The sequence below is a fragment of the Rana temporaria genome, chromosome 8 (genome assembly GCF_905171775.1).
Source record: "Rana temporaria chromosome 8, aRanTem1.1, whole genome shotgun sequence".
Classification (NCBI taxonomy): Eukaryota; Metazoa; Chordata; class Amphibia; order Anura; family Ranidae; genus Rana; species Rana temporaria.
Window position 1 is genome coordinate 135,072,565 of NC_053496.1, and position 12,773 is coordinate 135,085,337.

At 44.0% G+C, this 12,773-nt stretch overlaps 1 protein-coding gene across 2 annotated transcripts in view; it reads left to right on the forward strand.

Annotated features, from left to right (window-relative positions):
• The window catches only part of CDHR1 (cadherin related family member 1), a 226,927-nt gene that overhangs the window by 180,875 nt on the left and 33,279 nt on the right, over positions 1 to 12,773 (forward strand). For both annotated transcript variants that reach the window (XM_040320726.1, XM_040320725.1), the window contains exon 15: positions 587 to 815. In XM_040320726.1, the coding sequence (XP_040176660.1) occupies positions 587 to 815 (229 nt within the window). The remainder of the gene's footprint in view (positions 1 to 586; positions 816 to 12,773) is intronic.

The following is a 12,773-nucleotide window of genomic DNA, read 5'->3' on the forward strand; positions in this document are numbered from 1 at the left end:
CGTCTCTAGTCGGCTTTTTCCTGCGTATAGTTAAAGCTGCTGTTTGGTGGCGTACTCAATGTTAAGTATGGCCGTCGTTCCCGCATATCATTTTAATTTTTTTTTCGTTTGCGCAAGTCGTCCGTGAATCGGGCTGGACGTAATTTACGTCCACGTCAAAACAATGACGTCCTTGCTACGTCATTTAGCGCAATGCACGGCGGGAGAAATTTAGGGACGGTGCATGCGCAGTTCGTTCGGCGCGGGGACGCGCTTCATTTAAATTAAACATGCCCCCCTACTCGCCGATTTGAATTAGGCGCCGTTACGCCGCGAGAGATACACTACGCCGCCGTAACTTACGGCGTGAATTCTTCCAGGATTTAAACCAAAGAAGTAAGTTACGGCGGCATAGCGTATCTCAGATACGCTGCGCCGGGGCAGATCTTTGTGAATCTGCCCCAAAATGTGTACTTCCAACCGCTTTACAAATTCTGATAGATAACGGGTTTTACAGGTACAGTTTGTCATATGAATGTACAAGACTTGTTTTGTTGCCCAGGTCCTTTTATTTAAAATTCACACAATTTTGTACTTTGCCTTTCAGCTTTCTGATTCACCCTTCAACTGGTATTATTTATACGCAACCATGGGCCTCACTTGATGCTGAAGATACCTCTAAATATAACTTCTATGTCAAAGCTGAGGATACTGAAGGGAAGTATAGCTTAGCTGAAGTGTTTGTAACTGTACTAGACATCAATGATCATTGCCCAGAGTTCAGTGAGAACATTCAGCAGAAGACCATGGTCATTGGATCCCCAGTAAAAATAGAGGTATGTCATAGCTCAGTATAAATAATACATTTTTCTAGCTCCATTACTACAATAAATAACATGCACAGAGTTTTGATGCTTCTAGGCAGCAGATGCTAAGAACTTCACATCTGTTAATGAAAATGGGTTTCTGACCTGTTTAGCTTGTTCAACCCACTGTGTACTAGAACATACACTGGTCAGGTATAACTTTATTTCATTACATAGACTTTGGAAAGTTGGTGGGGTATACAGTATAAGGCAGCAAGTAAACATGTTGTCCATTAAGTTGATGTGTGGAAAGCAGAAAAAAATGGGCATCACAGTTTGTTGTGTATGGAGCTGTGTAGCTAAAGACCCATTAGGGTGCATATGCTGACCTGTCTCCACAGCCAAAAGTGCCTACAATGAGCATGTGAGCATCAGAAGTGGACGAAGGAGCAATGGAAGAAGGTGACCTGGTCTGATGAATCACATTTACTTTTACATCATGTGGATGGTCTGGTGTTTGTATGTCATTTACCTGGGGAACAGATGCATTATGGACAGAAGGCAAGCTGGCTGATGTGGTGTGATGCTTTGGGCAATGTACTGCTGGGAAACCTTGGTTCCTGGCATTCATGTGGACTAGGCACTACCTACCTAAATATTGTTGCCAACCAAGTACACCCCTTAATGAAAACGGTAATTCCCTGATGGCAGTGGCCCCATTCAGCAGGATAACGTGCCCTGCCACACTGAAAAAATGGTTTAAGAATGGTTTGGGGGACACAACAATGCAAGGCCTCCAAATTGTCCAGATCTCAATCCAGTTGAACATCTGTGTCTTATGATAGAACAAGTCCAATCCATGGAGGCTCCACCTTGCAACTTACAGGGCTTAAAGGATCTGCTACTTACAGTATGTCTTGGTGCTAAATACTACCTTCAGAGATCTAGTGGTGTTAGGGCTGTTTTGGTGGTCATAAAATTGGCTAATTAGGGTATATTGTTTTAATATTCTTCAATGCACAAGCAATTGTATTTCCCTAACAAAATCACTAATTAATGGTAGGGTAGTATACTAGTAAATATTTTGTCTTCGGGATGAGACAATCATCGAGAAAATCAACTGATGCTTGGCTTAGTGATACTCTTGAAACACGAATGGATTATCATTCAAAAATCTCAAGTGTATGTGGTCTTTTTCAAATAAATTCTGATGTCAGAAACTATAAACAAAGGAAGGTAACTGCTTGAGGCAATTGACAGAAATACCCAGTAAAATAAAATCTTATTTGGATTTACATCAATTACATGTTAAAGTTTGGCATTCAGCCTAGTGGTAAGAGTGAATATTTTACTAAATATGAATTGGACTAAGCCTAGGTTCACATTTGTGAGGGTTTGGAAACCATGCAAAATCACAACCATTAATTGTAAATGGCACCTCCATGGTTCACTAAAGCACCATGTAGTTCTGTGCAGCTGCATTTTTAAAAAAAGGGTCAGGGAATTCTATGCTTCTGTGCTTGTGCAAAAGCGGCATATAGGACCCAAATAGTGAAAACTATTATAAGATATAAATTGTAGTATTATATAATATATATACTAGGGTTGTCCCGATACTAGTATCGGTATCGGGACCGATTCCGAGTTTTTTCGGCGGTACTCAGACGCCGATACCCCGCCCCGATACACAAATAGAATACTTAACCCCCCCCGCGCGCCGCCACCGGAGCCGCAATCCACCGCCGCGATCCGCCGCCGTTACGCCGCTGACTGTGTAATACGGGCGGGAACATTACAGCTTTGAATAGCTGTAATGATTTGCGCCACGCATAGACACTCCCCCTTGCTCGGGTGAACTGTCCAATCCCGAGCGAGGGGGAGTGTCTATACACGCAGCGTGGCGCCAATCATTACAAAGCTATTCAAAGCTGTAATGTTCCTGGCCGGCCGTAGTACTTTACACAGTCGGCGGTAGCAGGTAAGCGGGCCATGGCTGCATATGGGGGGGACACATGGCTGGATGGGGGGAGACACATGGCTGGATGGGGGGAGACACACATGGCTGGATGGGGGGAGACACACATGGCTGGATGGGGGGGAGACACACATGGCTGGATGGGGGGAGACACACATGGCTGGATGGGGGGAGACATGGCTGCATGGGGGGTGACAATGGCTGCATGGGGGGAGACAATGGCTGGATGGGGGGATACATTGCTGGATGGGGGGTGACAATGGCTGGATGGGGGGAGACAATGGCTGGATGGGGGGAGACAATGGCTGCATGGGGGGTGACAATGGCTGGATGGGGGGGATACATTGCTGGATGGGGGGTGACAATGGCTGCATGGGGGGTGACAATGGCTGCATGGGGGGTGACAATGGCTGGATGGGGGGAGACAATGGCTGGATGGGGGGTGACAATGGCTGGATGGGGGGAGACAATGGCTGGATGGGGGGTGACAATGGCTGGATGGGGGGATACATTGCTGCATGGGGGGTGACAATGGCTGCATGGGGGGTGACAATGGCTGGATGGGGGGTGACAATGGCTGGATGGGGGGAGACAATGGCTGGATGGGGGGATACCTTGCTGGATGGGGGGTGACAATGGCTGGATGGGGGAATACATTGCTGCATGGGGGGGAGACAATGGCTGGATGGGGGGGATACATGGCTGCATGGGGGGATACATTGCTGCATGGGGGGAGACAATGGCTGGATGGGGGGATACATTGCTGCATGGGGGGACAATGGCTGGATGGGGGGAGACAATGGCTGGATGGGGGGAGACAATGGCTGGATGGGGGGATACATGGCTGCATGGGGGGAGACAATGGCTGGATGGGGGGATACATGGCTGCATGGGGGGAGACAATGGCTGGATGGGGGGATACATTGCTGCATGGGGGGAGACAATGGCTGCATGGGGGGAGACAATGGCTGGATGGGGGGGAGACAATGGCTGGATGGGGGGAGACAATGGCTGGATAGGGGGGAGACAATGGCTGGATGGGGGGGAGACAATGGCTGGATGGGGGGGAGACAATGGCTACATGGGGGGAGACAATGGCTGGATGGGGGGATACATGGCTGCATCTGTGGGGGGACATCGCTGCATTTGGGGACACATTTTAAAAAAAGTATCGGTATTCGGTATCGGCGACTACTTGAAAAAAAGTATCGGTACTTGTACTCAGTCCTAAAAAAGTGGTATCGGGACAACCCTAGTATATACTATATTACATAATATTGGTCCAGTGCAATTTAAGAAGCATAGTATAGTAATGTCATTGAAAACACATAGGGATCATGAGGAGGTTCTGCATGCCATCAAGTTCATGAAAACAAACAAGTGACCTGGACCAGTTACAAAAAGTTTGTGTACTTCCTGGCACCTCTCCTAGCAAATTCCTTTAATGCGTTACTTAACCACTTAACAATCAGGCCAATTCTGACATTTCTCTCCTACATTTTTTTGCCCGAAAATTACATGGAACGCCCAAACATTATATATGTAAATTGGAAAAAACTCAAAAAGATTGGGATTTTTAGAGGCAACAAATAGTAAACTCCAAAATTTACAAAAATATATAAATTTATTACAAATATAAATATATTACAAAATTAACAATGCAAAAAAAATAACGATTATATGATAAGAATAGATTAGAAATGTGACATAGATACTGTCCGTCATGGAATATCATCACCAGAAGACTGATGGCAAATTGGGCCGGATAAACCGACGCGTTTCAAATGAAAACATTCTTCTTCAAGGTATTTAACAGTATCACATCTAAAACAAATCAAGTTACAAATAAATATTAGGCATATATAGAACAGAGAAATAAATCCCCATCCCGCATTACACAGACAATGTGAACAGCAAAACTCATATACACTCTATGCGTATCTGCAATTTGTATCTTCCTCTTGGTAGACATGTAGCCAGATGCCATAATTATTAGTGTTGCTCACGAATATTCGCATTGCGAATATTCGACTCGAATATAGCATATTCGAGAAATCGCGCTATATTTCGAATTTCGCGGTGAATATTCGCAATTCCGAATATTCGCATTTTTTCAATTTGATTTTTAAAACAGATCACATCCTATCGACGTCTAAAAGCATTGCTGGTATGATTAGAGACCCTGGGCCGAGTAGCTAAGCTGAGGCGATCCTTTTATATTGCCATATTGAAAAAAAAAAAATTGCGATTTTTCGCTATTGCGAATGCGAAAATGATTGCGAATTTTCGATAACTGTGGTAGGAGAACTCTGATTGTCTCTGATGCAAAAGGGGGGGGCTTTGTGTATGTTATGAATATTTGTATGTTTGATATTATTATTTTTTGTAAGAAGGAAAAAATTGCGCATACCTTAAAAAAGGGGAGAATACAGCAGCAACTCAAAAATGTTATACAACATAAATTAATACAAGACAGAAAATGGAGTCGCTCTACAAGAATAAAAAATATGTCTAGTGACAAGACATGTGGGCAAATTATAAAATAAGCAAGCGCAAATAACTTGTGAAATACACAGTGAAACAAATATATAAAGAAATATAGTCCCAATAATAGAAAAATAATCTTTCATAAAAATGTCTTTGATATGTGAAGTGAAAAAAAGTCCAAAGCATGCAGCATGAACGTGTTCAATCTTCAAGGTGTTTGATTGACAAATGGCTGTGACAGATGGATAGAGTAAAGAATCACCACCAATGCAAAACACTTTTTATTTTCTATTGTAAAATATCACGAATATTCTGAGCCAATCAGAGTGCTCCTTCCGCATTTGCCGAATATTCGCAATTATTTTGTATTGTAAAATATCAAGAATATTCTGAGCCAATCAGAGTGCTCCTTCCGCATTTGCCGAATATTCGCAATTATTTTGTATTGTAAAATATCAAGAATATTCTGAGCCAATCAGAGTGCTCCTTCCGCATTTGCCGAATATTCGCAATTATTTTGTATTGTAAAATATCAAGAATATTCTGAGCCAATCAGAGTGCTCCTTCCGCATTTGCCGAATATTCGCAATTATTTTGTATTGTAAAATATCAAGAATATTCTGAGCCAATCAGAGTGCTCCTTCCGCATTTGCCGAATATTCGCAATTATTTTGTATTGTAAAATATCACGAATATTCTGAGCCAATCAGAGTGCTCCTACAGCATTTGTCGAAATTGCGCAATAAATATCGCATTCGCATGTTGCGATATTTCGATAAAATATCACGAATATTCTGAGCCAATCAGAGCGCTCCTCCAGCATTTCTCGAAATTGCGCAATAAATATCGCATTCGCATGTTGCGATATTTCGATAAAATATCACGAATATTCTGAGCCAATCAGAGTGCTCCTACCGCAGTTATCAAAAAATCGCAATTATTTTCGCATTCGCAATAGCGAAAAATCGCAATCATTTAATTTCGATAAAATATCACGAATATTCGAATTTAGCGAATATATCTCGAATATTCGAATATATATTCGAGATATATCGCGAAATCGAATATGGCATATTCTGCTCAACACTAATAATTATCACATGCCGGTAGTTAATTTCACTGTATTAGACTGAGTTCACATTCCACTTAGAGGGGTCGACTGGAATAAAGTCCTGCTCCAGCGCGAAATGCGCTGGATCAGGTACCTAAGGGCCACGACACCCCCCAGCCTAAATGAGAGTGAGAGCTATAGACACTTTTTGGAGGGTTTCAGCTCTGGTAAAACGGACTGATTAGCTAATTCCCCTTTTCCCCTTCCTTCTCCCCCTTTTTTGGTTGACTCAGAAATTGTACATCTCTTGGACTTACCCTCTCATATGTCAATTTATTTTCCTCCCCTATGAAGTGAACACCCCTCTGGCCGGTCATTCATGGTTTCGGACACTCTGGTGTTCCACTCTTTAACCACATCGGGTCTATACCCCCTGGACAGGGTCGAACAAGGGGAATCCTTTTTAAATTTGATTAAACTTTGGAGACACATAGATGTTTTATTTTTTGTTCTTCTGTATATTACTGTACACTTTATAATTGTTAAGATGAATTATTTTCTGTTTAAATACAGATTCTCTCAAGTGAATACTATGAGAGTACATTTTGTTATTATTGAGCAATTCATGAATATGGCTTGTTCTCTATGTTGTTTATTAATCTGTGCCAGGAGATTGTTGGGTGTCATGCTACTTGCATGATGATCCAGATATGGCAGGTGATTCCACTGTGTGCACTATCTCCTTTCATCCCTTTTCCCATCCGCTGCCGGGGGAGACTTTTGAGGCTTTTTGCCCAATTGTCTTTATGCCCATTGGGATGTAGTTTACATCCGTCAGGGAAATACCCTGGCAGCGGTGGTTTTTGTTCTTTTCTTTATTAATTTTTTATTTTGCCCTGTTAATTGTTTCCACCAGGGGTCATTATAATAATATATTTGTTTTTTTTTTAGAGGTTTTCCAACTCCTCTCTAAAGGTTCCTCCAGTTCCCAGCTCATTAGGATTTTCCATCCATCTTAATTGTGCCTTCATGGCACCCCCCCCCCCCTGGACAGGCTCTCCGTTCAATCTACATGCTATCCCGGCGATCTACCCTGGTTTATTACCGGAGGATTATCGCCAGGTCTTCAGTGTTGTTGAAGCCCTTCAGCACGATGGCCGCGGCGGAATTTCCGGTAATGACATGCGCGCCCAACCGCCCAATGACGGTGTTTCATCTACGTCGCGTCTGGATGACGCTGCGTCTTACTGATTCCAGCGTGTTGTGCACCTTGTTGCGCATACACCTGTACCCCGCTGTACTTGATGACAGCAAGGGGAAGGAGGGGTTTACAATCTGGAACGAGGACAGGTGAGTATAAAAAGAACGCCAAGGAGGACGTTTGGCGTTATTCCATTTCCATGCTCTGGAGACAGAGGAGGCATCCTTGGGTGTCACAGTGAATGCACCTTTGGCCAAATGTTTTTTTTAAGATAACAAACCCGAAGGTCCTGGAGATATGGGGGTTTTCTTCCTATCTTTTCGATGGTGAGTTTAACTCTGGAAAATCTATCCACTTTATCCTTGGATATTCTTCCTTCCGGTTCATCTATCCCATTTACCCAGCTATTGTTGGGGGTTTCTTCTTCTCTCCCGATATAGTGATATGGTGAGGACTTTCAACGCCATTCCTTGAATCTATTGATTCTGTCCCCCTATGGGTTATAGGGATGAGGAGCGCTCTACACAAACGGGGAAGCACCTGCATCTTGAGACATCGGGAGAGGCATACCCCTGTATTTTTTGGCACAGGTTTTTAAAGGAGAAGTGAGTTTTGCTGTTCACATTGTCTGTGTAATGTGGGATGGTGATTTATTTCTCTGTTCTATATATGCTTAATATTTATTTGTATTTTGATTTGTTTTAGATGTGATACTGTTAAATACCTTGAAGAAGAATGTTTTCATTCGAAACGCATCGGTTTTACACCCCAATTTGCCATCAGTCTTCTGGTGATGGTATTCCATGACAGACAGTATCTGTCACATTTCTAATCTATTCTTATAATATAATTGTTATTTATTTTGCATTGTTAATTTTGTAATATATTTATATTTGTAATAAATTTATATATTTTTTGTACATTTTTGAGTTTACTATTTGTTGCCTTTAAAATCCCAATCTTTTTTGAGGTTTTTCCTATTTTCATTAATCAAGGGATGATGGCAACCACATGCCGCCCCGCATGAGTTGACTTTTTTCAACATTATATATGTTTTTTTTTAGCAGAGAACCTAAAGAATAAAAAGGGCGGTCATGATTAAAAAAAAAAAACAGTAAAGTTAGCCCAATTTTTTTGCATAATGTGAAACGAAGTTACACCGAGTAAATAGATACCTAACATGACACGCTTCAAAATTGCACACGCTCGTGGCGCTAAACTTCGGTACTTAAAAATCCCCATAGGTGACGCTTTACATTTTTTCTGGTTACAGAGGAGGTCCAGGGCTAGATATATTGCTCTTGCTCTAACGTTCGCGGCAACACCTCACATGTGTGGTTTGAATACCGTTTTAATAAGTGGGCGGGACTTGCATATGCATTCGCTTCTGCGTGCGAGCACACGGGGACAGATGCACTTTAATTTTTTTTTAATTATTATTTATTAATTTTACCTAAGAAAAAATATTTTGACACTTTTAAAAAAAAATATTTAAATTTTTGATCACTTTTATTCCTATTACAAAGAATGTAAAAATCCCTTGTAATAGGAATATGGCATGACAGGACCTCTTTACAGTGAGATATGGGGTCAACAAGACCCCACATCTCACCTCTAGGCTGGGAAGCCTGAAAAAAAAGAGAAACAATCTCCGCTTCACAGACGAAGCAGCGCCGATTTTTTTGAATGCAGAGGCCGGGCGTGACATCATAACATCACGCCCAGCCCCTGACAATCATAGAGACTCCAGAAACCATCTGGTCTGCCGGAAATCTCTATGATCAACATCCAGGGCCTGGTGGATCCTGTCACTGACTCACCGATCGCACAGGTGAGTCTGTAGAAGCACCGGAGGGGTCAGAAGTACTGCTGGGGGGTGTGGCTGAGCATGGCGGTGTGAGGCGCTGCGTGCGGAGCTAGGCGTCCTGACATGGCTCCTGTGAGAAGCTTGTGAGGCTCATGGGCTCCTGGGCTAAATCGGGACTAGGATCTGACCTGAATCCGACCTGAACCGACCGGTGCAGAGGAAAGCGAGAGAGTGGTGGGGGGACCAAGCCGCTCTGACTCGGCTGGAAGCGATCCGATGGTGAATACTCAAGTGGTCCCTGTCCCTGCACCAGGTATCTATGAGTTACACTGCACACACCGTACAGAGTGTGAGCGTGGGTGCCGTGCATCTGAGCTGTACCCGAGGTGAGGGATTGAAGCGGCTCATGTGGAGACGGGAGAAGCAGGCAGGCATTTATACGCCACCCGCCTACAATCCCAAGATGTGAGTGGAAACGGCTGCCTTGGAGGGACGGTGGAGAAACAGTCAGGACAAGCGTGGCAGTCACGAGAGGAGAAGCAGCTGAAGCCGCAGCACTCCATATCAGGTGAGAACAGTGCTGTGCATAGAGACATGTCAGTTCCATCTGCATTTAACCCGGATAGAGATATTATACAATGCATAATACAAGATACTGGTGGTGATATTGCTGACATGGCAGATACAGGTGCTCAAACTCCTCTGGCTGATAAAATACATTTAAAGAGAGCAGAGGGAGCAAAGACAGATCGGGAGGTTTTGGTCAGTAAATCTAGCTGGACAGATAGATCTGATGGGGGTGACCAGGACATTAGAAATTAGGACATTTGGAGGAAGTAGTTAGACTAAAACACCAGAGACTGCCAACATTACAACTACAGGTAGAAGAAAATGAGAATAGAAACAGAAGGAATAATATACGGATCAAAGGCATATCAGAGGCAGTTACTACAACTGTTTTAAGAGGGAGAGTGTCGGACATTTTTAATGAGATACTGGGCAATCCTTCTGACAATCAAATTAAGCTTGACCGGGTGCATAGGATCCCTACAGGTCCCAATCCGACACAAGAATCCCCAAGGGATGTCCTTTGCAGGGTGCATTTCTTTAGGATAAAAGAGGAGATAATGAGGGCGGCTTGGCAGAAAGGATCGATGGAAATATACAAAGATATAATTCAAGTGTTCCCCCACCTAATTCGCCAGACGAGAGATAGAAGACGGAGACTAAAACCCTTATTAGAACATATCCGCTTAAAAGGAGGGTCATATAGATGGGGACACCCGCTCTCCCTGACCATTAAGAGAGACGGTGAAATATTTCACTTATATGACCCAGATCACCTACCCAAGCTATTTAAGTTTCTGGGATCGGAAGCTATTGATGTACCAAACTGGAGAGAAATACAGAGTACTTCATCTAGAGATGCGACTCTACAGAGAGGACTGAGCTCAGTAAGCCATTGAATAAATCCAAAGGACCAGATAATGAGTAGCACAGAATTTCTCTCTTTATAGTATACACCTATAGTATACATATCCTAGACATTGACTCTTGCTCTTTTTTTTTTTTGTTTGCCTTTTTTCCTCCCCTTAGAAGGGTCTCATGGAATCCTGTTTTTGGATATCTCTTTTTTTCCCCTTAGGGGTACCAGCCCGGGGTACCACCCCGGGCTGGAAAAGCCCCTCCATGGACCGAATGGGGTGTGGGGGGGGGGAGATTTTCTGTGGGGGAATGGTTTTACACTGTGTGGGGTGTTGATATTCTTAGGTATGCCATTTGTCACTAATTAATCGTTGTTTTTTTTTTTTTTTTTTTTTTTAGTGTGGCAGCAGAGGTGGGTGGGACAATTAAAGGGCGAGGGATAGCAAAAGAGAGGGTCAGCTGCTGGAGAGGGGAAGATGAAGGGGGGAGGGAGGGGAGTTTGAGGGAAAAGGAACAGAGGAGGGGGAGGAAAGGAAGGGAAACCTATAGGGGTGTAGGGTGTTAGGGGTGAAGGTTAACAAGGGGGGGGGGGATTAATGAAACACAGTTAAAAACACTGACTGCTAGTCCTGCCAAATCACAGGGAGAGAATGGGCAATATTTATGAGGCAACAGAATTCAGATCATAGATCACGGTCTATAGATGGGATAAGGGGTATGGTGTACACGGATGACAAAGAACACAAAAGGTATTAATAGGGATAAGGGGATAAGGTTAAGGGTAATGGGAAGAGCATGGGGGGCACTCGAGCAGCTGTGCCTCCTTTAGAAGGTGAGGAAGGGGAAGGGGCAGAGGGGGATGAGGACAGTACAAATAAGATAAATAATATAACACCAGGGAGGGTGGGAGGGAGGGAGGGAGGGAGGGAAGGGAGTGGAGGTATGGAAGGGGAAGGGGGAAAAGGGGAATGGTGGAAGGTGGTGATATAGGCGGGGTAGGAGATAGATAGAGAGGCGGTTTAAATGATGAGAACATGGAGGGAATGAGGGATTAAAGAGGAGGGAATTTGAATTATAAGTAGAGTATATAGGGCCAAATCCATAAAGCAGATGCGCCGACTTAACTCGAGATTTCTAATTTTACTCCGCGCGTATCTTTGCGCCCGATCCTCAAAACGAAAAATCCGGTTTTTCCGTCCTTCCTAAAATAATTACTCCGGCGCATCCTCTGTCGCAAATTACGCTAGTCACGCCGCTTTATTTGATAGGCAAAGATGCAAATGAGGGAGATAGGGCGATCCTCAAAATTAAGTGTGTGCGCCGTAGATTACGCCCTGTGCGCACCTGTTAGTTTCCTGGAGCAAAATTAGACTTTATAAAAGCAGCCCTAATTTTACACCGGCCCTGTAAAGGTCTGCTGAAGCAACACCATTGAGGAAGAGCTCACAACACATCTTTCTTGGACTTCAATCTGACTGCCAAAATGCCCGGCCCATCCATGATTATAACGGCATTCGCCACTTTACAGGCGCAGAGAAGGAGGAGGGCACAGAGGAGGAGGAGGAGGAGGGCACAGGAGAGGGTATACCGCCCACGCCAAGATCTCTTTGGCATGACTGCTTCTGAGGTCTTTGGCAACTTCCGATTTAACCAGGAAGCCATCCTGGAATTAACCAGGATCCTGCAGGATGATCTCAACACCCCAACCCAACGATCCCATGCCCTGCCACCTCACATCAAAGTAATGGCAACCCTGCATTTTCTTGCCACTAGGTCTTTCCAAAGAACATGTGGAGGTCTGGCTGGGATGGTACAGTCCTCGATGAGCAGGTGTGTGCACCAGGTTGTCCCTGCAATACTGAGACGCATGGGCAGTCAATTTGAAAAGCCCACCCAGGAGGACCAGCGAATGAAGATCATGGCGGACTTTTATCAGATTGCCCGATTCCCACGGACCATCGGGGCCATTGACTGTACCCATGTGGCACTACAGCCCCCCCATGATACAGAGCACCTGTTCAGGAATCGCAAAAACTGGCATT